The 20,986-nt window shown below is 42.4% G+C and overlaps 1 protein-coding gene across 2 annotated transcripts in view; it reads right to left on the reverse strand.

The window, feature by feature from the left end:
• WWTR1 (WW domain containing transcription regulator 1) overlaps positions 1-20,986 on the reverse strand; it is a 132,029-nt gene that overhangs the window by 19,164 nt on the left and 91,879 nt on the right. For both annotated transcript variants that reach the window (XM_060011406.1, XM_060011407.1), the window contains exon 4: positions 5,682-5,884. In XM_060011406.1, coding sequence (XP_059867389.1) covers positions 5,682-5,884 — 203 coding nt within the window. The remainder of the gene's footprint in view (positions 1-5,681; positions 5,885-20,986) is intronic.

The following is a 20,986-nucleotide window of genomic DNA, read 5'->3' on the forward strand; positions in this document are numbered from 1 at the left end:
GCAACCAGAGGCCGGGCTTAGTCAGCATTTTTGTTTGACAAGCTGCTTTCTCCTGTCCACTGAGCCTCAATTAAGGGAACGATGGGGGTAAAAGCAGTGCTGAGTCTGCCTGGGAATAATAACCATTTCCCAACAACGCAGAGGGAGCGAAGGCTTCTTCACTTAAGACTCTTCCAGGCCCTGGAGGCTGACGGGAAGTCCTCGAGGTTAAAATCATCTTTGAGGCAGAAGGTCCCCAGCTTCATATTTAAATGAATAATACAACGAAATACTCTCCTCAGATAAGGCCAAGAGTCTGTTTTTATGTCAAGGAATTGTTCTTTCAGAGGGGTAAATAGGGACTGCGAAGCCTGTTTCTCAATTTCTTACGAGTTACTCAAATTTTCCATTTCCTCCGGTAAAGTTGTAAACATGCCCTTTATGATACTGAGCAAATACTGTGTTGGTTTTTAAGCTGTAACAGCAGAATAATCTATAGTCTTGTGGGCACGTGTGGCTCACAGTATTTTAAAAATTTATGTCCAGAAACGTTGGAGAAAGGATTCCAGGCAGCTTAGAATAGATATGTCCAAACTCACAGCACAACTTCCATGGCTGATACAGAATAAATAAATGACTTCCCAATATATTAAGAAAAAGAGATAACAAAAGTAGTATTCTCTACTACCAATTTTGTTTTAAAAAACACAATACACATGGATACATACAAAGACTGGAGAGAAATCACCAACATCTTCATAGCTGCTCTCTTTAGGTAAGAGTATAAGTGATGCATACATTCTTTCCTGGTTTTGATTATTTTAAACATTTACTACAATGAATGTGTTTTGTCTTTTCTGTGTGACACTTTTACTTTATTATTATCTTTACTTAGAGTCGAATTCACTCTGTGAAACTGTACAGTTCTAAGTTTTGACAAATACATAATACAGTTGTGAAGCAGCCACTGCAAGCAAGACACAGAACTGTGTCATCCCCCGCAAACCCCCTAGTGCCTCTCCTGTGGAGGCAGCCCCTCCCCGATCCTTAACTGTAGCAACCACTCATCTGTTCTCTGTCCCTATAGTTTTGCCCTTTCCAGAATGTCATATAAATGGAATCATACACTGTGAAGTCTTTTTTCTTTTTCTTTTTGGCTGCACTGCGAGGCATGCGGGATCTTAGTCCCCCGACCAGGGATCGAACCGGTGCCCCCTGCAGTGGAAGCGCAGAGTGTAACCACTGGACCGCCAGGGAAGTCCCATTATGAAGTCTTTTGAGTCTGAATTCTTTCAGTTAGTAAAATGCTTTCTCTCATCTCAGTCAGAGAAAACAAACAAAAAAACTACTAAATTATATTTTTAAAAGTTAAAAACGATTTTTTACTTAAAAAAACTTCATAAACTGAATTCTAACTTTTTTTTCTAATATGAAGGTAGCAGGAAGTACATCTTCAACTGAGAATTGCTTTCTTTCCTAGGGTTGCCGTTTCTTAGATGAGCCTGAAACCGCTTCACGGCGTTTTGGAAAACTTAGCAAAAATAAAACTGATTATCACGGACAACGGAGAATGTCTTTCATGAGAATTCACTCTCCATAATGTCTGTGACAGACGCCGAAAGCAGAGAAAGTTCCACTTTCCTAATAAGGCCACGTACTGCAGACCTGGCTGGGATCCCCTTGGGCTCGTGGCACCCCAGCCCTGGGAGCACCTGCCACATTCTGAGATAATTCATCAATTATCAGATACAAGCAGTTCCACTCTGTTGCTACAGCAGCCAATGCTAAATTGTAGGGATCGTTTTTAACAAAACTCTTCTACTTCAAAAGATTCCTAATCAGGGGAGATACCAAACCTCACCGGCCCTTTGATCAGAGTTCTGTTGGCCTGTGGGAACGAGGAAAAGAAAGAAAGAAGCACCTTATGCTCATTTTCACAGAACTCTGGGCTCTGGTGCATCTGGTCCCTGCTCCAGCTATGAAAGTGAAAGATGGCAGCACTGGGACCCCACGAAGTAAGGAATGGTTTGAATTTATCCTTCTGGCCACCAATCTGGATTAGAGTTCATCATTTTGTCTCCTTTGCTAAAATGTGAGTTATCTGAAGGCAGCCATGTCCCACTTATCTTTTTAGTATTTCCCACAACATAAATGTTGGGTGAATAAACAAATGAAGAGATAAAAGAAGGAATGAAAAAAAAAATTTTCCATCCTGAAATAATGGAGGTTCACTTCAGATCTGTAATCAGACTTTCCTCAACTTCATTTGTTAATATCTCTGGCATGATTTCAGAGACAAGTTAACATCTGAGCCCTCGGCATTGTGAGGTATACGTCAGACTGTGGAACGAGAACCGAGGAATTGTTTTCTCCACAGCACAACATCAGACTACATGCCTGGAGGAACAATGGCACAGAAACAGAAAAAAGAACAAGAGGGAGAAGGAGATGAAGAAGAAGAAGAAAAAGGAAAAATAAAATAATATTTACATGGCATATAACTCATAAGGACCTTTCACATTTATCATATATTTAACAATAATAAAAATATACAGAGTAATGGGCTTCCCTGGTGGCACAGTGGTTGAGAGTCCACCTGCCGATGCAGGGGACACGGGTTCGTGCCCCGGTTCAGGAAGATCCCACATACCACCGAGCGTCTGGGCCCGTGAGCCATGGCCGCTGAGCCTGCGCGTCCGGAGCCTGTGCTCCGCAACAGGAGAGGCCACAACAGTGAGAGGCCCGCGTACGGCAAAAAAAAAAAAAAATATATATATATATATACAGAGTACTGATGACTTCCCAAGAATTAGGAACAAATTCATTCTATTTATTAAAATTTACCAACCTCCTTTCCTATCATAAAGATGGAGCCTAGGAAGGGGCCTCTCTCCCAGAAATTCTCCCCTGATAGGAAGGGCAGGGCCTGCCTGCTGGGCAGGGACTTCAAGAAGACAGGCTGGACAGCTAGGGCCCTCCTGCAAACTAAAGGAAGGCCAGGGGAATTACAAAGTGCCCAGAAAGCAAAGGATATTCAGGAAGTTGTTGACTACGTAGAACAGGGAGTGGGACAGAAAGAACAAATGGCACAGACAATCTTCAGAGCTCATCAGGACCACCATTGCCTCTGTCCCTCTATCTTCCTACCAGGTGCTGGAAGGCGGCTAAACAGGTGAGCCAAATATCACTTTTACTTCCAATCCATTTCCCTGCCCCACCCTGGCTTAAGTACAAATAGTGAGGCTTAAGGGCAAAGCACCAAAAGAAGGCAGTAAAAAAAATACCCACAAAGGTGATACACATACTAATCCACACCTGAACAATCAGACATCTTGGCAAAAGCCACCGTCATCAAACACTCCGACACCATTTACTGTATGGCCTTAAACAATATCTTTGACCCTGAGTATCAGGCTGCTTCTGGATGGGGAACACGTCTGCCACGACTTAAAAAAGTCTCTTTAGACCTTTTTTCCTGTATCCATAATAAAGATAAAAAGACATCAGAACAATCCATTCCACCTTCTTCTCCTCCTCTAACCACACACACACACACACACACACACACACACACACACACACACACACACACACACATACAAGCTCACACATTCAAAGCTGAACTACAGGAGACTCTGGGAGCAAATCTGGACAGCGTTCCTCCCCGAGGTCCTGTACAGTGGAGTCGACGCTGTCATGCAGCAAAATACTCCAAGTTCCACAGCCTCTAGGGATCAGCATTTAAGGAACTTGGTTGGTATTTCTGTAATATGAACCATCAATACTAACATTCTGGTTCAAAGGCACCTATGGTTGGAATAAAGGAAACAATTTGGGGCACTTTTCTCCACCCCTTTTCAGAAATACTTTCTGTGGGAAAGGAGGAGGTGGGGTAGGGGAAAGAGAAACACAGAACGAGGCAGAAACTGAGACACAAGTCATTCTTTGCGGGGGAAAAAAAAAACATTAAAACTTATAAATGCTACTATAATACTATTTATATTACTCTATATTATAAAATAGATAAATTATTCCAAATAGAATTATTATCCAAAGACAGAAAACCATAATACAATCATTTCCTGCTAAGAAACATGATACTGTATATCTAAAAACAGTATAAACAAATGCTACCCTGAAATAACCGTGAAAGTTCAGACATAAATCCTCAGGGTAAAAAAAGCACAACGATGGTTATATTACAAAGTTGTATTCCTCAAATTTAGAGGCTAGTTCAACAGAACAACAAAGCACAATTTATATTCATTTCCCACATTTTCAAAGGCTATGTATAAGGAATTCTTTTAATTCATCAGGTTTTTTAAACTTCATACAGTGTAGATACTTTGTATTTTAGAATTTATTTGATGAGAAATACATTATTTACCTATGGCAGTCAATGTATATTTTTGAAAGTATCAGATATAACTAAAAGAAAAAATCGTGTTTACCCTAATACCCCCAGCCCCCTGGAAGAAAGCTTTCTGGAACAGTTAAAACTATTCATTTCCGTCCACATGGAAAGGAAGCTACCCGTGTATCTTGCTTCATGTGAGTCATAAGGCAAAGTCTGAAGAATTAAAACAATAAACTGAAGCCTTCCTCCCCAAAATGCAGCCAGCAAAATTTATGAGACCTGAAAGCATGGGCTACATGAGTTTAGCAACACAGAAGAGAATTCTGCTTTTGCACAGACCAAGCCACTGAATCAGAGAGAACACTGTGGGCTCCTTCATGGATTTTCTTTTCTTTATTTTGTGAAGTGAGGTCCTGAGCCTGACTCACAGAGGACACACACTCTGTTGACTGACTGACTGAATGAGGAAATGGCACTAAGTGCCTGATCAAAGCCCAGGGGGTTTTGCAGAGCACTCTATCAGAGTCTGTATGCAAAACATTTTCCTTTCTTTTTCTCATGCTCCACGATGGATCAAAGATGGTTGCAGATTCTTTGTCATCTCTTCCGTGGACCATCCCCTCTGCTATCTGCTCTAATTGGGGGTGGAGGGGTGTGCTGTGACTGCTCTGTCCAAGAGAATATGGAAGAACTGACTCTGTGGCAGTTTCCAGAGCCAGGCCCAAGACCCTGGCAGCTTTCAATTCCTGTCTCTTAGAACATTCTCTTGCAGAGGCCCAAGCTGCTATGTAATACGTCCCACTGCTCTGAGATTGCCAAGCTAGAGATGCCGTGGGCAAATACTCCAGCTTTTAGTCCTAGCTATGCTCAGTCTTCCAGCAGCCCTTTCCATGGTGCCACACACTTGAGTAAACCCACCTTGGACCCTCCAGGCCAGGCCACCCACCGGTCGACCACCGTTAAGTGATCTCGGTCAAAATCACGTACAGCACAAGAACAGTCCAGCTGAGCCCTGCCCCAATTCCTGACCACGAAATGGCGTGATATAATACAATGGCTATTGTTTCAAGCCACTGAGTTTTGCGATAATGTATTACACAGTAATAAATAGCTGGAACGTATTCTTTCTCTCCTTCTAGTGATCAGCAGTGAAAGCCACAGGCAGCCATGCTGATACAGCTAGTCTTTGTACTCATCTACGTTTGTCTCTCAAGACAATGCAAATAGATGTTGGAAGTCTGAAGCAGCGCTTTGGGCTTTTAATGCGATGGCAAGTAGATACCTACCCACCAGCCTTGCCACCAAAGGCCACGAAGCCTCCACCAGGCCCCACCGAAGGCCATACCTGCCTCATGAGCTCCTCTTGACGCATCCTAATTCTCTCTCTCTCCATCTGGATCCTCTGAAGCCGAAGTTTCTGCTGCTGCTGCTGCTGCGTGGTCAGCGCGTTGGGCATACTCATGAGCCCTGCTGGGGGGTTCTGAGGAGGGTGGCTCTGCTGGCTCAGGGAACTGGATGCCATCTGCTGCTGGTGCTGGTGATTCATCACTACAGGAGGGAAGAACAGGCGGGTTAACGACCAGGGACCACAGCACCTTATCAAAAAGAGATCATCAGAATGCTTTGCGCTTTACACTATAGATTCCTGAGATTCCTTCCAAAGCACTTTCCTGTTAATCATTACTGTTGAAGTAATTATTACCTTAATTCAATGCATGGAGGCTCAGATACTGGCCCTTCTCCTGGCTCACCTAGTCGTGGCTTTTGTGCCCTGTTAAAAACCTGATTTCACACCTTGCCTGTGTTCTAGGATACATTTTAAACCTTTCAGAGAACAGAGTGGTCGTAAGTAAATTCCACACAAGTTGACACAGCATAAAAGCTAATTTCACCAGGACATCTGGGGGTGTGTATGCACGGTCTCAGATAAACTGCATGCTTATGGCAGGGCTAAGGAGGGCATGTGATCATTGATAGGTGGTGGGTAGAAAATAATACTTAGGATGGATGAGTGAATTGACGAGTGACATGTAAAACATAGTACCTAGATCAGGGACCTACACAAAAGCAGGACGCCATTCACGCTTTGTTAAAAGAGGGTGCCCCAAAGAAATTATTTAGTGAGAAATTATTAGTGAATAATTAGAGAATCATTTAGTGAGAATTATTGTGAGAAAGAAATGATATAAAAATGCTAACAGCGTTTGTGATTGGATAAAGCCACAAGAAGTGTTTGAAACTTTTTACGGATTTTCTATTTGTCTGCATTTACCGACATTTAAAATTTTGGCATGCAGTACTTCACTTTAGAAAAAAAAAATTTGTAATCCTTTAATAAATTCTATAATTGGTGTCTCCCCACACCACCACCACCCCCCGCCAAAAAATGCATCTTAAAAAGTGCTAGCTTTCCTCCAAACAGTTTACCAGTCAAATCTGCTTAACTTCTGCCTGGGTAATATCCTACAATAAAGAAAACCATGCTTTTCAGTCTATTTGCTCCTAGGTCAGGGCCAAAGGCAACAATGTGTAATTTTATATACTTACTTCATTTCTGAGGGAAAAAAACGCTCAATTTTTGCTATATTTGGTATCATTACCTTTAAAAGATAAAATTATTGGCATACTTTACTTAAAGTTCAAAGTAAAATATTTCAGATCATCAGTTTGTTATGGATATTACAAGGGAACATATTTTATAACTAAACTTTCTTAGATGAATTTTAAATTAGCCTAATCAACTATGTATTAAGTGAATGTGTAGAAAACACACACACACACACATTGAAAAGAAAGTACCAGGAAACCCTCCTACACTGTTTGTAGGAATGTAAATTGGTATAACCACTATACAGAACAGTACGGAGGTTCCTTAAAAAACTAAAAATAGAACTACCATATCAGCCAGCAATCCCACTCCTGGCCATATATCTGGACAAAACCATAACTTGAAAAGATACGTGCACACCAATGTTCACTGCAGCACTATTTACAATAGCCAAGACAGGGAAGCAACCTAAATGTCCGTGGACAGAGGAACAGGTAAAGAAGATGTGGTACATATATACAATGGACTATTACTCAGCCATAAAAAAGAATGAAATAATGCCATTTGCAGCAACATGGATGGACCTAGAGATTATCATACTAAGTGAAGTAAGTCAGACAAAGACAAATATCATATAATATCACTCATGTGGAATCTAATTTTAAAAAATGATATAAATGAACTTAGTTACAAAACAGCAACAGACTCACAGACTTAGAAAACAAACTTATGGTTACGAAAGGGGAAACGTAGCGGGGAGGCATAAATTAGGAGTTTGGAATTAACATACACACACTATTATATATAAAATAGAGAATCAACAAGGACCTACTGTGTAACACAGGGAACTCTACTCAATATTCTGTAATGACCTATATGGGAAAAGAATCTGAAAAAGAATGAATATATGTTTAACTGAATCACTATGCTGTACACCTGAAACCAACACAACATTGTAAATCAACTCTACGCCAGTAAAATTTTAAAAAAGAAAAGAAAATACCAACACTGAAGATTTTCTGTAGAAGAACTGGTTTCCTTAAGGAAGAATTAATTCCATGACAGGAACTTCCTCTGGATGGGAGTAGAGGTGGGGTAAAAATACTTTTTTTTTTTTTTTAAATTTACTTATAACTCACTCAAGTCTTTATCCCATTCCCACTGTGTGCTGGGCACTGGGTTTGTAGTTGAATAAACAGCTCCTGCCTTCACAGGAACTCGCAAGGAACGTGTGAAGAAATGAGGTGGGTTTTTATGCTTGGCCGTGGAGCGCTAGAATGTTAGGCTTTGTAAGGACTCCTGGAAAGCATCTAGTCCAGCCTTTTATTTTGTGAAACCCAGGGAGGTGAGGGGCGTGCTCTGCTTAGAAACAGGCGGAACCAGGGCCACAGTTGAACCCCCAACACTCCGTCCACCTGCCCTTTCAACTGTCCTTGGCCGCCCTCTGCCACACCTGAAACTGAAGACCAGGAACGATCACTGAAACTGAGGCAACCCCGCTACACACGGTTTCCCTTCAGTTGATCGCAAGGAAGCACCACTTAAACAGCAGACCCTCAAAGCACTCAAAACAGGGCCCTGGGACAAAGGTTGCTCAGGTTACAATTAGGAAGGGCTCAAGGAAGGTTTGGACAGATGTACAACTCTGCTCAATCCCAGGAAAGTCAGTCGAGGCAAGTTAAGATACTGGAGTATTCTGCCCAAACAGTTTGGGCTTCACTTCCCGAATCAAGCCCACCACCAAGAACTCTCATTTCTTGGCACCGTCCCTGGCACACAGGGAAACTCAGTAAACGATGGGATGAATGACTGAAACCAGCTGGGCATTCCTTATGTTCTCAGTTTGAGAACAGAAAAAAAGCACAGCTGTGATCAATGCCAAAATAACTGAAATAAGTACGCCATTTCTACAGCTTGTTGGAGCGTAATCACAATCTCTATTTGAAGGCCTGGGTGGGAGGGTCAGGGATGGGGCACACACTGTGTCATCGGGGAAAAGTTCTCTTAAATACCAATTCAAGTAAGACAAAGTCCAGATATCCAGAAGGGTTTAATTCATAAGACCTCCTTCAGGCCAGGAGAAGGACGCTTAGATGGAAGAATAGTGATTATCTCCAGGCACAGTCGTTTCTGAACCTTCTGAAAAAGTATGCTCCTATTTTTCTGATGTAACTACTATAGACAAAAAAAAAAAAAAAAAAAACAAATTGTGTCTATAAGAGAAATGTGTAAATTGACTATTTCCAATATCAGAAATCCCCAGGTTAGGAAAAAAGCTTAAAAATGTTAAATTTTTTTGTTAACCGTTCAGAGGTTATGTTCATTTTTATAACTCAGGTTCTTTGAAAAATATTAAAACCGGCTCAAGTCTGGTACTTACTGACATGACAAATCAGACCCATCTGCCGTAACTTGGGAAGACAGCATTGTCAGTCTACTCACACAGGATTCTGTTACTCCACTCCACACACTGTCCAGATACTGCTTGGCAGGTTTTATTGATGTCTGCCTCCTTATCTGGGGGAGTCTAAGACTTGGAGAAGATCTCTTCCAAAACCACACCCTTGCGAGCCTTTGAAACACCAGCCCTTACGGCGACCATCCATTGGGAAGGCATGGTGGACATGCTGCTTTCTCCCAGTTAATTTAGATTTGATCCTTCAGACTACACTCAGACTAAACATCTCCAGCTATTAACTGTAGTGACTGGAAAAGAGTAGAACTTAGCCAGTGGCTTTGTTTTCAAAATAAAGCACACCCACCAACGGAGAAGTCTATATGAGAATATTCACCATAGTATTGTCCATAACAGCAAAAGACCAAAAACAGTGTCCACCAATAAGAGATCATGATGCATTCATTCAGAGGAATTCTATGTGGCTATTCTGAAGAATAAAGAAGCTCTGTAGGTCCTTCTATGGAACAATCTCTAAGAAACAATGTTTAGAAGAGGGAAGAAAAAAAAATCCAAGGAAAAGAAATGCATGTAAGAGCATGCCACTATTTGTAACTAGAAAAATGGAGGCAGTGGGCATTCATATCATATCAATACATATACAGCAAATCTCTCTAGGAAAATACACAACAGTGGGTGCCTCTGGAGAGGAAACGGGGTGTCAAGGATGGGAGGAGATCTTCCTTTTCCTCTTCTGCACTGTTTGAAGTTTTTCTGTGTGCATTTATTATTTATGTAAAACATAAAAATGTGAAAGTAAAAAACAGAAAACAAAAGCACGGTCATGGCTCCCCTGGTGGTTTAGTGGTTGAGAGTCCGCCTGCCGATGCAGGGGACACGGGTTCGTGCCCCAGTCCGGGAAGATCCCATATGCCGTGGAGCGGCTGGGCCCGTGAGCCATGGCCACTAAGCCTACGCGTCCGGAGCCTGTGCTCCGCAACGGGAGAGGCCCACGTACCGCAAAAAATAAATAAATAAATAAATAAAGCACGGTCATGTATGCATCAAATATGCAAAATATTTTCTTGGTGGACTGAAAGGAGGTAACCCCCAAATTATTTGAAAAAAAACGAATAAGGCTTAAAATATAGTCAAGATCCTCAAAACTAAGAGCCTGCCTGGTGCAACTTCTTGTGAAGGTGAGGAAACAATACCCAGAGAAATAGTGAATTTGGTCAAAATCATAAAATGGTCCAGGGCCTAGAAGCCAGGTGTCCTGCCTGACTCAACCCAGGTGCCCATGATTCCACCTGTCACTCTGTTCCCTCTAGTCATTTCATTTCAGACTGTTTTTGAATCTTTTATTAGGTTGAATCTCATGAACTTCACCGATGGTTGAGGTTCTAGCTACTCAAAGACAAAGAGGCAACAGAGGCCCAAGACAGAGACAAACAGAGAGGAGGTCCTCAGGAGAGCACAGGAAGGAAAACATCTAGACTTGCAATGAACAAAATACTCCTTGGGATAATATTCCATAACATTTTAGGGAGAGAATAGTTCAGTTTAAAAAAAAAAAAAAAAGAAAGAAAAGCAGCAGAGTATCTCAAATGCAGTATCTGAGGCCAAACCAGTTAAGGGCAGACTGCCACTAAATGCCTCAAAAAGGCTAAAGACCTAGTCAAGTTCTAGACTTTTGCCAGTCCCCACAGAAAGGAATAACCCAAACAGAAGATTTCTCCATTGAAGCAGGAATGTATCAAAACTAAAGCAGAAAAAAAAAAAAAAAAAAAAAACCTAAAGCAGAGACTTCTTTTTTTTTTCCTTCCAAGAGAGTCAGAATTTAAATTGAAACCCACATGTATCTTTTTCATTCTTTTCATCTCCTTTTCCTTTCTCTCTTTTTTTTTTCTTTCTTCTTTGATAATTGGCTTTCTCTTCTGTGTTTGGCAATCGAACATAACCAAGCTCTACAGATATGTAACCAGAAACATTTCACTGCTATTATTCAATATAAAAGAAAACACCAAGAAAAACAAAACTCCACAGCATCTGAGATATGAACACTCTTTTGATTTAATGATTGTATCCTTGGTGAAGTAAACGGTCAACATGGGAATGGGGTGTGCAGAGGGGGTGACTACCCAGACTCTCTGTTTAATGCTGCCCAGGACGCTGATGCACCCTCTGACCTGCTCCAGCAAACACACTTGGTCACGTCTACAAAGCCCCACAAGTAGGCTTGAGGCCAGGAAGGTCCCTGGACTCAGTTCTAAGCCTACACATCATTTGTTGTATAAGAAGCAGACGTGGAAAAGGTGAAGGCTTCACTCCTGAACTTTTGCCTTTTGCAGCAGCAGGGACAGAGAGCGACAGCTCACAGACAAAGTGTTTGGGCAGCTTCCCCAAGCCAGGAGCTGCAGACGAGGAGGGAGGCCAGGGAATCAGGTTGTCCAGCGGGCCTCCTGGAATGTTTGACAAATGTCTTTCTGGCCTCGGAGAGGTTCAGTGGCTTGCTTTTCTGTGTCCTGGGCTTGCTTCCCTTGTTTTTAAAATAGGCTATGGTTACACACACACACACACACACACACACACACACACACAAAATGCCAAATGAAGAAAACAAAACCACAAGATTAGGCTCAACTACAAAACCTGTCACGGGCCTGCATGGGGCTGGCTCTGAGCAGATTATGGAAAGGACAACCAGCTTGCCAATGGCTAGAAGCCACACCTAAGCCCTAGAAAGACACAGAAATTACTTTATTCCCTTCAAATCCTTCTCCCTGATGCACATGTGAATCTGGGGAGGGCAGAGAGGAATACCTTTTGCTAGTTATCCACTGTTGTTCAAGATACAAAGTAACAGAAAAACAAAACGAAACAAAATGCAGGGAAAGCGGGGGTTATAAGAGACTGCCAGAGTATCTGCTGAAACTCTCCATCAGCAAATGTTGATTTAACAGGAAAATCTCAAAGATGGTTTAATTTGTACTCCAGTTTTCGCGGGTGGTAAACAGAATCTTGCTAAATGAACTTCAGTTCCACATATTCAAAGTAACCTTTTAGTTTAGTTTTGGGGTTTCTTTCTTTCTTTTTTTAAAAGCTTCTATGATAAATCATCAAGCATTCCAAAGAACCCTTCTAACATCATCCCTTGAGCGCGGGAAGAGCTTTGAAGAGGCTGACTTTTTGTGAAAACCTGCTTGCAGTTTCCTCAAAGTAGACAAATATGCAACATTCGAATACTGTACGCACCTTGGGTAATACACTTGATTTGGGATGTGGGAAACTTCCTCCTCCCATTTGGAACAGGTGTTTAATTCAGTTTGACGTTTGGGCTAATACGTTTATGTAAATTGCATCAGAAACACATTCCAGAAACCTAAACACCCATGAGAGGGCAACACAAGCTCTCCTGCATCATGGACTGTTAACAACGGGAAGCTTGACGATCACTCCATTCTCTGTCCCTGCTCTACAAATGCTGAAACGGGTCTGTCACAGTGAGTGACCAGTTGTCCTAAGTTTGACTAACGGGTTTCCTGGGACACGGGACTTTCACGGCTAAATCCAGGAGAGTCCCAGGCAAATGGGATTGGTTGGTCACCCTAAGCCTGTGAATGTCCGTGTCCCCAGAGCTAACTCATGGCAGTAGAACCCAAGTTTCCTATTTCCACGCTAATGTGTTTCCTTACAAAGAGAACCAGCGCCCGTATGAAATAACCATCTGATATTTAGAATGACAGTCAGGCTGCCCAGATTAGCTCTCAGTGTGTCCTCCATGGGTTACAACTAGCTGCCTGTCCTTTTGTACCCATACAACTTGGTAATTGGAGAGGGAATATGACGCCTGCACTTACTCTGTAACTTTTTAAGGAAATCAAGCACTATTTATGACATTGCATTGCACCACTTGTAAACATGTACTTGGTTAAGGCTGAAAGTCAGGAAATCTTTCCTGTTGGATTCTGGGTTGGGCTATACACACAGAACAGAAGCTCTTTTAAGAAACACTGAAGAGTTTTCTTCCTGTGATTTGAACTCTCACTTTCCTGGGGGCTGGATTTGTGCTCTTTATAAATAAGACCTAGGAAGGAGCCAAGTCTCCCCCTGCCCCTTGGAACCAACCCCAATGATACGGATGTTCCTTATAAACATAGAACACAGATAATTTAGTGCATTTCAAACCTGACTTGCTGATGCATACAGTAGGCACTAAATACATTCTCCCTGAACCAAACTTCAGGGTTTATGGGTCAGAAATTGGTGTATGATATCAGTTCATTTGTAAGAAGATGATCAGCATAGACTTTTCTAATTTAAAAGAAACATAATATGAAGAAAACTCAGAATAAACTGGAAATCCCTCCCCACCACACGCACAGACACAGCTCTTTCTCTTGAGGATGCGTTTTAATCACTACTCCCCTAATCTTATAAGTGAATATTTAATGAATACTAGACTTTTGTGGCTGCTTTCTCTTTACTTCCAGAACATAGTTCCCTGTTCAGGACCCATTGCATTTTGCTCTGTTTTATCATTAGTGGTTTACAAACCCCACCACACTCATCACAGCTAGGGCCATGTATTTACACTACTTTGAAGCATGACCATAGAAGTTCAGGCTGGAAGGGGCTCAGTCCATTTCGACCAGGGTTCTCAATTCTTCTTTTTAGCAGCAGGATCTTTCTCCAGAGCCTGATATATGGCATGAGGCAGAGACACCCCACATGGGCAGGGGCTCATTCACAACACGCCTGGGGCCTGTGCTGGTGCCAGTGAGCGCTTAAATGGCAGCCCTTTTGACTCTCTTCTCTAAATTTTCTTGGTCTGGCTTTCACTGTGCTTTCCCTACAGGCGTTTCCCAACTCTTGTGTCAAAATATTAAACAAAGTTTTAAAATATGTTGAACAGACACAGCTCTTGGAGACTGAATACTAACTAAGCTTAGCTTCTGCTCACATGCCCCTGAAACCCTGGCATGGGGCCTTGGGACACAATTTAAAACCACTGACTTAAGCCAATTCACTCATTTTTGAAATGAAGAAACTTGGAAGGTTAAGTGACTCAGCACAAATCACAGGCATAGACTGTGACAAACCTAGGAAGCCCAGGGAATGTGCTGGAATGCACGGCTGGCATCGGCTGCATTGACCACCAATCACCGCCCTGTCCTGCGATCCAAAAATATTTACTGAGTGAAATTTGGTGACAAGGATTGAGGAGTTTCCTTTTCCCTATTTCATGAAAAGGTCTAACGCAGGCTAATTTAATTAACTTATTTACTTATAAAATGATGAAATCAACACGGATCACATGTTACAATGACACCCTGCGCGATCTGGTTTTACAGAGAATGGTATAGGGCTTTCTTCTTCAGTCCTTAGAAAAAAAAAAAAAGACAAAATCAGACAACTTTGAAGAGTTACATTTCATAATTCAGGAAGGTTTCAAGGAGAAGAGGTGCTGCCATCAGGCGGTACTAGCCCTTCTGGCCACAGCGGCTTTGGGGAAGTAATGATATGCAACAGACAGAAGCCAAAACAGGTGTAAATCATATCTGACATATATGCAGACCCAGCCACACCAAGCTTCAAAAATATTTCAGCAGCAAGAGTGTCTGGGTGCAGCTGCGGGTCTTTTCCTCTCTGTTTATGGGCCGTACATGGCTTAACTCATGTGAACTGGCCAATGTCAGGTGTCACGCAGCCCTGTCTGATGGAAAACACATGTCTACGGAGGTCGAAAAGAAAAACCCAGCCTCAGTCCAGCCTGGACTCAGTCACGATACAATGAAGGGGGGAAAAGGGCTGCAGACACGTCTCTCGCCCTTCTTGCGCCTCTCTCAGCTCCTGCTAACAATGAGTCGCTTGTTTCTCTTATTTCCCAGAAACAGTATTAGCCGTCCAACAAGGTCAGCAAAAAAAAAAAAAAAAAAAAAAAAAGGCAGCCTTTCACTTCAGGGTGCATTCGGTTCCAAAAATCTGTAAAGTATTAAACCAAGAAGCTGCACCATCCCAACTTCACACTGAGCCCTTTATTCCAATTCTGGGTGAGAATAGCTATAAGGAAATTTCTCAGCTGGCTCAGTTGGTAAGGCATAGAGTTCTGGGATCCCTGTGCATTCAGCCACACTTTCTCGGCTTCAAACCTTAAAGTCACTTCCAGTGCCCCCAAAACTGAACAGGTGGACCTTAGGTTTTCCAGATGCCCCCAGCTGGTCTGGTTTTAGACTTGTAACCCAAGCTGCATTTACTTCACAAGAAACCCTGAATTGTTAGCACCAGCACGCGATTTTCCTACTTGCTCTCCTGTCTGCCCATCCAAACAGTAATCTAGTCAACAAACCAGGGTGCGAGTATTCAGGCAACTCTGCTCTCTTAGGTATAAAGATGGAAATGCCTGTGACCTAGGTTTTTATGTTTGCCTAGCAAATGCATCATCTACGATGTATATTTTATTGGCATTTAAAGGATTACAACATCGGTTTTCATGGTTTTGACAGATCCAGGACAAGCTAGAAAAAAAAAGAAATCACATCTTTCTGGCATGTTCATTTATCTGGGTCTTTCTGCGGTAAAGAAACCATATTTCTTCTACCTAAAGCAGCACCAGAATGTGCTACTCAGATTCCATGTGATTTCTGGGATATCTCAAGATTTATCAAAAGTGGCCAGGAAGGAAGCACATCTATGAAGGCAGTGAATTTAGGCAAATAAGGACCTAACTCGGAAAAAAGGAAATTGGGTGTTTCACTGTGCTGCTTCACAAAGTTATCTTTGTGTCTTTGAATTTAATTCCATGGCCTGGCAACAGCAGCAAAACCAAAACTTTTCTTGTTTTATTATCTTCAGACAATAGGTATACTTTTATCCCAGCAGGAAATGGAAACTCTGATTCATGCATTTATTTTCATTAGTCAGGAGAGAGTTTATCGCAGCTTTTTATTGGTTAGCTTTCCTGAATGATTTTAAAACTACTCCAGGTGCAAAGTGTGGCAACCCAAGCTTAATAACAGAAAATGAATCCGCAGCTGCGTTCCACAAGAAGCGAGGAGAAGTTGCCAGTGTGGGCTGCTGGTTCTTAATCTGTTTTCTTTTTATTACGTGCCATTTTAGTAAACATCTTTATTATTAAAAGAGCTCATACAACAGACGCTCCAAGAGGTAAGTCAAAGGATTTGAACGATTTATGAAAGAGAACATGTATTTACTAATCAAACATGGAAAAATTATCAGCTTCACAAGGAATCATAGAAATGCAAATTAAAGAGCCATTCTTCAGCAATCAAATTAGCAGAAATAATACAGTAAGGTGATGTGGATGTTTTGCATCCAGCCATGAGTACTCAGGAAAAAAAACCAAAACAAAACAAGAATTTAACCAGGGGTAGCAGGATTAAGAAATCTGCTAAAATTATTTGTCAAGTTTTGGGACTTTGTGCTTATATGCATGTACCCCTAGATCTTATAGGATTTCTAGTGACCCCAAAAGGCTAATTACCTTTGAAATGAAAATGTATCAAAATACTAATAGTGGTGGTGCTCGGATGGTAAGCCTATGCATGATTTTTTTCTTTCCGGTGTTCCAAGTTTCATTTAAATATTCACTCACCAAATATCTGCTGAGCCCCGTGCAGGTGCAAGGCCCTGTTTCTAGGTGCTAGAGATACTGATGAATATGGCTCACCACAGCCATGATGCCCCACAGGCCCTGGCCCTTCAGGAGATTATAGTCTAGTGGGGAGACACAATAGCAAATATATGGTATAATTCTAATGATAAGGGCTTTGAACAAACAAATGCAGAACTATCTGAGACAGGCATTCCTTCTGTGCCTGAGGAGGTAATGTGTGATCTAAAAACATCTGGATGAAGTGCAGAAATCAGGGTGGGGGGCATACTAGGCTGAGGGAGAACAAGTGCAAAGGTCCTGAGGTGGGAAGGGGCCTGACCTGTAGGCTTGGAGTACTTGAGCAAAACAGGGTGGCCCGTGTGGCTGAGGGGCACAGAGGGAGAGGCAGGGGCCAGGGCCTATGGGGCATCATGGCTGTGGTGAGCACTACAGTTAGCCTCTGTTCCAAAGTGATAGAAATCTCCTTCGGGCTACGACATGAGAAACTGTCAGAGTATTTCATACACTATGGTGAAATAAAAAATTCCGAAGAAATCAACAGATGGAGAAGTTAGGGATCTGTGTCTCTGAGCCGTTGTCCCTCAGCCCTGTGAGGTCGTTCAGAGTCATCTTTGGGCAAGAAAAGAATAAGTTCTGCGGTGGAGGTAAGGAGAGGTAGAAACCAAAACAGCTCTGCTCTTTAAACACTTTCAAAAGGCGATTCTGGTCCCAAGCCAAACAAAAACAAAAACCGACGCCTCTAAATTTCATTTGTCAGGATGTGCCAAGGGGGCCCTGTTCTTAAAAACGGAAACAAAACGAAACACACACCAACAACAAAAAGCTACAACTCTGGATTTTCTGAATTGTATGCCCGAGTCCAGCTGGTACGCGGGGTAGCCTTGTGGTCTGCAGCCGTTCCTGGCTGGTTCTCTGAGATGATGCCACAACCTAGGGTCAAGGAAGGGTAGAGAAAACCTCTCTCTAGAACTCCGGGTATTCACAGTTGGGAGACTTTTTGAGGACTGCTAGATCGCAGTGTCTAGATCACGTATGGGGAATTAGCAGGAGAACTCCCCCTTCGGCCTCTATACCTGGAAAAGCTTTGCTTCTCCTCCACACCAGGCAAGCCTTTCCCTGACGGATGCTTTGACTCCTGTAACTGAACATATCTCGTCCTCCGAGCATGAACCCCCCCAAGTCTCAGAATCAAACCTGCAGGCACCTCTAGCAACCACACGAGGCCTGCAGTATGCGTTTTTCTCCCTGCCTTTATTATTTTCTCAGCCACAGTCTTCTACCCCAACTTAAGTCAATTATTTATATGTATACTTTTTTTTTTTTTTTTGCCACACCACGCGGTATGGGGGATCTTAGTTCCCCAACCAGGGATCAAACCCACGCCCCCTGCATTGGAAGTGCAGAGTCTTAACCGCTGGTCCACCAGGGAAGTCCCTATATGTAGACTTCTGAATTAAGTGTGTGGGAAGAGGCAAGAGTAGAATCAACAGATGGAAGCGTCACAGTTTCGTTTCAAAGCTCTATCTCTCTATATACAGCTACACCAATATAGCATTTTTTAAAATTTTATATTGGAGTATATTTGATTAACAATGTTGTATTAGTTTCAGGTGTACAGCAAAGTGAGTCAGTTATACATATACATGTATCTATTCTTTTTCAAATTCTTTTCCCGTTTAGGTTGTTACATAATATTGAGTTCCCTGTGCTATACAGTAGGTCCTTGTTGGTTATCCATTTTAAATACAGCAGTGTGTACATGTCAATCCCAAACTCCTAATCTATCCCTCCCACTACCCTGCCCCCCTGGTAACCATAAGTTCGTTCTCTAAGTCTGAGAGTCTGTTTCTACACCAATATAGTATTATTATTGTTTTTTTTTTTTTGCAGTACGCGGGCCTCTCACTGCTGTGGCTTCTCCCATTGCGAAGCACAGGCTCTGGACGCGCAGGCTCAGCAGCCACGGCTCACGGGCCCAGGCGCTCCGCGGCATGTGGGATCTTCCCGGACCGGGGCACTAACCCGCGTCCCCTGCATCGGCAGGCTGACTCCCAACCACTGCGCCACCAGGGAAGCCCCTAGTATTATTTATGAATTAAATAGTGGTCTGTGAAGCCTAAGTGACCCCGCTAGATATGGCATTTGCTCATCATCCAGAGGACGGAAAAGAGTTTACATGACCTGAGGCCACATCTTACAGAGTCCTGGTGGACCAAAAAGTTTTTCCTCTTATTGCACTGTCTTTGTGGAGCACACTCATGAGAGGAGCCAGCTGGCCCAAGAAACTCCTCCCATATCACCCATTCTAGGACAAACTGGCATCACATGCCTCCTGACAGGATGCAGGGAGAAGAATACAACATCACTTCTGTGGTACTCCTATAACCTAAACCTAAACCAGGAGGAAACACCAGACAAAGCCAAATTAACATCAATCTTCAAAATAACCGGCCCATACTCTTCAAAAATGTCAAGGTCCAGAAACACGAGGGCTGAGGAATCATTCTAGGTAAAAAGAGATTAGGGAGACAGGACAATTAAATGCAATGCATGACCTTCAATAGATCCTGGACCAGAAACCAGAAAGGCCATAAAGGACATTAGTGTGGGGACTTTCCTGGTGGCGCAGTGGTTAAGACTCCGCGCTCCCAATGCAGGGGGCCTGGGTTCGATCCCTGGTCTGGGAACTAGATCCCACATGCATGCCACAACTAAGGAGCTGGTGAGCTGCAACTAAGGAGCCCACCTGTTGCAACTAAGACCTGATGCAACCAAATAAACAAATAAATATTTAGGGGGGAAAAAAAGGACATTATTGTGGCAAATGAAATTTCAAATATTGACTGTGGATTAGACAACAGTATTGTACCAATGTTGAATTTTGTGATTTTCATACCATACAGGCATACTTCAGAGATATTGAGTGTTCGTTTCCAGACCACTGCAAAAAAGCAAGGCATACAAATTTTCTGGTTTCACAGTGCATATAAAATTTATGCTTTTGGGGCTTCCCTGGTGGCGCAGTGGTGGAGAGTCCACCTGCCGATGCAGGGGACACGGGTTCGTGCCCTGGTCCGGGAGGATCCCACATGCCACAGAGCGGCTGGGCCTGTGAGCCGTGGCCGCTGGGCCTGCGCGTCCGGAGCCAGTGCTCCGCAGCGGGAGGGGCCACAACAGTGAGAGGCCCGCGTACCGCAAAAAAAAAAAAGTTATGCTTATACTATACTGTAGTCTATTAAGTTTATTATATATACACATATATACACACACACATAGACAATATATATAATGCAATGGCATTATGTCTAAAAAAAGTACATACCTTAATTTAAAGGTACTTTATTGTTAAAACACGCTAACCCTCATCTGAACCTTTAGTGAGTCAATCTCTTGGCATTAGTAATCAAAGTACACTGATCACAGATCACAATAACAAATATAATAATAATGAAAATGTTTGAAATATTGCACGAATTCCCAAAATGTGACACAGAGACACAGAGTGAACAAATGCTGCTGGGAAAATGGTGCTGATAGATTTGTGTGATGCAAGGTTGCCACAAACCTTCAATTTGTAAAAAAAAGCAGGATCTGTGAAGCACAAAAGTGAAGCCCAGTTAATATGAGGTCTTCCTGTACTGTGCTTAAGTAAGGACACATCCTTTTAGAAAATATGATCTGAAGTATTTACGGGGAAAAGGGCATTACATCTCCAACTTAGTCCTGAAGAGTTCAGAAAAAAATATATATATATACATATATATAATACATCTTCATACGGAAAAAGAGAGATAAGCAAATGAGGCAAATCATAAACAATTAACAAAGGCAATCTGGGCAAAGGGTATGTGGGAGTTCCTTGTACTATATTTGAAACTCTTCTGTAAGTTTTAGATTATTTCAAAAAGGTGACATATTACAGCAAAGAAAAAAACTTCCTCTAAACACACCCTAAACTCCCTGGAGATTGAAAATTCTCAGCCTGGCAGAGTCCAGACAAACCGTGTGGTATATGGGCCGTTGTGCAGCGATGTTATTTCTCTTCGAGGAAACTGCTACTGCTCAGTGGTT

The sequence above is a fragment of the Delphinus delphis genome, chromosome 4 (genome assembly GCF_949987515.2).
Source record: "Delphinus delphis chromosome 4, mDelDel1.2, whole genome shotgun sequence".
In the NCBI taxonomy this organism is placed as follows: Eukaryota; Metazoa; Chordata; class Mammalia; order Artiodactyla; family Delphinidae; genus Delphinus; species Delphinus delphis.